Below are 5,000 nucleotides of genomic sequence, written 5' to 3'. Positions count from 1 at the left end.
ACGGGAGTGACCGCAAAGCTGCTGGGCTCGGAGGCGGGCTCACATTCAAGCACTCCCTTTGTGCTCTCGTTGCTAATGGAAGAGCTGCTGGAGAGGGAGACCAAGCCCGAATCTTGACTGCTGGGGGGCGAGAATACTGGGAAGTGGGAGAGACAGAGGGAGAAGAATGTGTTAAAAGTGTCTAGTCTTTGCACATTCAGTCTTCAGTTAGGTTCCAACAAAGAAAGAGGCACTCTGCATTTCTATTTCCAGTGAAAGTGTTTTTATAGACACTCATTAAAATCCCGAGCACTTTTTTTTAAAATAAGAAAATAGAATTTCAGTGCAGTATTATCTATTTAACTGTAGGGGAAAGTTAACTAGCAGAGTTCCAGTTTTATGTTCATTAAAAACAAACAAAAAAACAGTCTGTTCCCCTCTCTTGGAGGAAACTACTTCCACCCTTCACTGAGCCCCTCCTTTATGTAAAGGATGCTAATAGAACCTGTCTTGTCAAATGATCCATCTGACAAATTACCCCAAGCAAGACTCCACCCATGTATTTCCACCATTTGACAGGTAACCCTAGTTTTCAATATATAGCATGTGAAGGTGATAGCGTATCAACTTTCCTGTGGAGATATGGGGACAAACACTTGCGGTGGGGGGGTGGGGGGGGGAGGGCTTCAGCATACATACTGTTTTTAAAAGTAAAAAGCAGTAAATGGGAGGGAAACTTTTTAAAACCACAAAACGTGTAAGAAGTTGAATTATACCACACTAAAATAGAACCCAGATAAAGATTTTTAAAGCAAACCTGTGAACACAGAACTCCTCTAAAAACGGACATTAAATATGAAGGATGTTAAAGTAATAAAGTGCCGAACAATTTTTGCGACCTTACAAGCCACAACAGATACAAAATTTAAGCAAAAGGGTCTCTGACCTTCTTAACCTTAACCGAGTTCAGATCCACCCCTGGAACTCCCTTCCTGCCTGGTGTGAATGTAATTAAGGGGAAGCTGCAGTGGTAATTTCTCTCCTCATTAACTTCCTGATTGGTTTCAGCCTCAGGATTCTGCCGGGCAGTAGTTTGTCACCAATTCCAAATGGCCAATCGTTAATACTAATGTTTGTGTAACTAACTGCCAGCATCTGCCACGGCTTCTTGTACAACAATAATGGTGAAAGGGTACATTAGTGCTCCTGTGTTAATTCAGCTTGTGTTCATCAATAGGGAAATCTATGATGTAATTAGCACCATGCATTGGGAGCTGAGTGTTGAAGTCATTTGTAGAGAACTAAATCATAGGAGCTGTACTGGGTCCTGATGTGTTTGCCATCAGTACTTACTATGTTTGGAATTTAATAAGGCATATTACCACACTGAAGAGACCCTTTTATAAGAGAACACCATTTACGCTTGTTATGAGTTTGGGAAAGTTTGCTGCAGCTAGTGAAACCACACATGGATAAAAGAATAGGGCTGGGATTTAGGAGCAGACCTTTAACCACTCCACTGGACCAAATCATTTCAGAGAGCCCCTTTCTTCTAATGTGACATTTGGACAGACAGACGGACGGATAGTTTTGTAGAGTTACCTCAATATCCAGTAAAGAAAGACATGATCTGAAAACTTAATAATGGAATAACTTTGAAAAATAATTTTGGTGATTTCCTGAAAAGTCATTTTCATATTCACAGTACTTGTTTAGTAACTTCAATGAAATCCAAGAGCAATAGTTTGTAAGCTCTTTTTTTTATATAAAGGAGCCATTAAATGGTAGTACTTAAAAATGCCAATAAGGGTGCATATATAAATACTAAGTAACAACCAAAAAACCTGGAAACTATGAATTCTGAGGCCTTCATTTCATTGCAGTTCATTAAAGCCTTCTTACTACATTTGAATTGTTATGTGGATTCACAATTCCCTGCAAATTAAAGGCGAGTTATGAATTGTGTTACATGCACAAGGATACTGTATATACACAAATGTTTTCCGAAGGTGGGAGACTTTGCTATGACATCTTGTTATTTACTATACGGAGATCTGGAGCATGAAGAGCTAGCCAGAGTCCATAAGTTAATCTGTCAACCTTTCATCCCCACTTCAAACCAGGGACAGCAGTTCTCTATAGAAGCAATGGGAAGGGGGTGAGCATTTCCCGACTGCTTCCTGTATGCCACACACTTTATGGAGGTATCCTCTCCATTTTACCGAAGGGACCCTGTGGAAGCTGCCAAGGGCAGTGTGGCACTGGACAGACAGCCTGGCCCTCTGGCTTGCTCTCGTCCCTGCACCATCCCACTCTTGTGTGCCCTTTAATCACCGGCAACTGAACCTTCCTAATCTCGGTGTGAGTTTAAAGAGGCAAACAACTGACCCTTACCAGACTAATGCAGAGGTTATAAGGAATAGGTAAGTGGAGCCCCAGGCCTGCCTTTGCTTCAGTTAGCAGCTGGCCTAGAATTCCTACCCCTCACCCCAGTCACACGCCTCCCACTCCCCATTTAGGGGATTTGGGCCTACAAAGGAGAGGTGGGGTAGGAATTCTGCAAAGGAAAGGAATTTGGGCCCAGACCCCCTTTTGCTCTCACTTGCCTTGTGGATATTTTCTTGGAAAGTATTTCTATGACTTGAGGCTACAAAAATATGCAGAGTGTTGCCACCTGCATAGACTAGGGAGGCTCTAAGCGAGCTTAATGCATGACTGCACTACGGAGAAGATGCAAATGAACGAACTCAACCTGTCTTGAGACACAACTATTTTTAAAAGCATTTCTCCACTCAAAATGTAAATCCATGTTATTTTACTCTGGTCAAGGCGTAGCATTGTCTTTGAATAATGGGCTGTTGAAATTAGGGATAGTATCTGTTCAACTCATTTTGGTAGCACCTCATAAAAGTAGATCCAAGTGCATTAAAGATTTTGTAACTGTTTATCTTGGTAACTAAAGTCCAAAATCTATTCTACTACCATCCTTAAAGATACTCTCTCCATTTGAATGCAGCTTCATTAAACTGTGTTGGTGGAAGAGAAATAATTGATCATTGTAAATAATTTTATGCCAATTAAAGATTCATAAGTCAAAATTATCCCTTTTTCTTTTTAAGTTGATTCTAATGAGCCCCGAACAAGGCTCATTTCAGCTCTAAAGGTTTCTCTTAATTATTATTTTTTAAATGGTAATGTCTAGTGTCCGTGGGACTGTTTAGGAAAGGGCTGTTGTGGGTAGCACTAGAAATTGGTTCAATCTTTCTGGACAGCAACCTAGTGACATGTAATAAGAACCTTAAGAGTGTTCATACCCTCTGACCTGGTAATTCCACTTTGGGGAATAAGCCCTAAGCAAGAAAGAATAATTGGCCCATAGATGCTCAGCACACCACTATTAGCATCAGTAAAGATGTTGTGCTTTGCTGTGGTGCTGGGGTTCGGGGGGTGGGGCTGAGGGTAGCTGCTCTTGGGTTGGGGGTCAGGAAGCATTCACAGGCAATCAACAATTCAGGATTACGCCACCCTGTAATCATCAACAGGCTCCCAGTATTTACGGAAAAGGAAGAAATGACTTCTGGAGACCAAAGTAGAGACTTGAACAGGAAGAAAAAGAGGGAAACCTGCCCATCTGATCTTTTTACATTACAATGAAAGTGGTAAGCCTCTGAGGGTGACCCCTGTTTGAACCAGCAAGCCCAGTATCTGTTTTCTCTCAAGTAGCCTATTTGTCTACAGAAGCTAAAGGGTATTTATTATTATTTTAAAAACAAACAAAAACTTACACATAACCACTCTTACCAAGAATGTTGGGGGGGGGGGCAGGGGGAGAACCTTAAGATGATTTCAGTGATACCATCTAAACCATCAGTATTCTTTTTGGAAAGTAGTATGTACTGCCCAAAACCCCACCCCTCTGAAAAACAAAACAAAAACCACTCTAGCTGCTAAATCTTTTGACATTGCAAAGACCCCTGACTTTTAACTTGAATGATCTGTTGGAAGTCAATGGACTGGAACGAATAATTCTCTTCCAGTGATGTGAGAAAACCGGATACTCATGCTTGAGAAAAAAAATTTCTCCTTCTATATACTATTAAACTCTCACTAAGAAACCATTTAAAAATAAAAATACAAGTGGCATTTTTCAATTGCTAGCAACCCTTCACTTAGATGCAGACAGGGAAACAAAAATGCTGGCCTCTTTAGTTTCCTAGTTTACAGGCCCAAGAGTCTGATGAAAAGCTGATGAATATTTCTCAAACAACAAATTCTTCTGCTTCATGATAACCATAGTGTTTGGAAATAAAATCATGTCCAATCAATACCACTTAGCAGATATTTAATGTTTCACAACAGAACTCTTTTCCAGAGTGGAACTGTGGCCCTTCTCACTAACATTCAAAATAATTAGGATTATCTTAGCTGTCCAAAGCTTGGCAGGTTCAGTTTGCACTTTCAAACAGCAGTAATTCTTGGCACTCAGAACAAGGGATAAAAGCTAAAGATATGAATGGAGATCTTTATTCAACCTGATCTATCATGGATTAGCTCATTCTTTTCCAGTTCATGCCTGCATTCTAGTTAAGAGGAAGGCTAAGCTGTAACTGATGTAATTAGAAACCACAAGCTCAGAAAAAATAGCCCGTTTTTTCTTCCCCATTTACTATATATCTAGTAAAAAAAATAATCTTTGAAACAATTAAATGTTTTTTCCACATAAGTGTAATTAAAGAGGAGTGAGGTAAGCTTTTCTGAAAATATATCTTAATTGTCAGTTCTAAAATCTAACACCGATTTTATCTTAGTAACTAATGTCCAGAGGGGCCAGCTCTGCACTTTGTATATTGTGTAGAGAAGTGGCCAAGCCATGGCAAATGAGAGAGAGTTCCTGTAAATGGAATATGTACATTATCAGTGCTTCCTCCTTGATATAACTATCATAACCTTGTAAACACTGGGAATTACCATTTTTAAAAATGAAGTGAACTTAGCACATACTTATGCAGTAAACAATAACA

The 5,000-nt window shown here is 39.9% G+C and overlaps 1 protein-coding gene across 1 annotated transcript in view; it reads right to left on the bottom strand.

Annotated features, from left to right (window-relative positions):
- Nucleotides 1-5,000, bottom strand: part of DMRT1 (doublesex and mab-3 related transcription factor 1) — a 92,280-nt gene that overhangs the window by 61 nt on the left and 87,219 nt on the right. Inside the window, exon 7 of the mRNA XM_006765310.2 lies at nt 1-136. This exon is cut by the window's left edge and continues 61 nt beyond it. Coding sequence (XP_006765373.1) covers nt 1-136 — 136 coding nt within the window. The remainder of the gene's footprint in view (nt 137-5,000) is intronic.

This window comes from Myotis davidii, unplaced genomic scaffold (assembly GCF_000327345.1).
Source record: "Myotis davidii unplaced genomic scaffold, ASM32734v1 scaffold616, whole genome shotgun sequence".
In the NCBI taxonomy this organism is placed as follows: domain Eukaryota; kingdom Metazoa; phylum Chordata; class Mammalia; order Chiroptera; family Vespertilionidae; genus Myotis; species Myotis davidii.
Note: the sequence above shows the minus strand (reverse complement) of the source record. Positions and strands in the feature narration are given on the sequence as shown.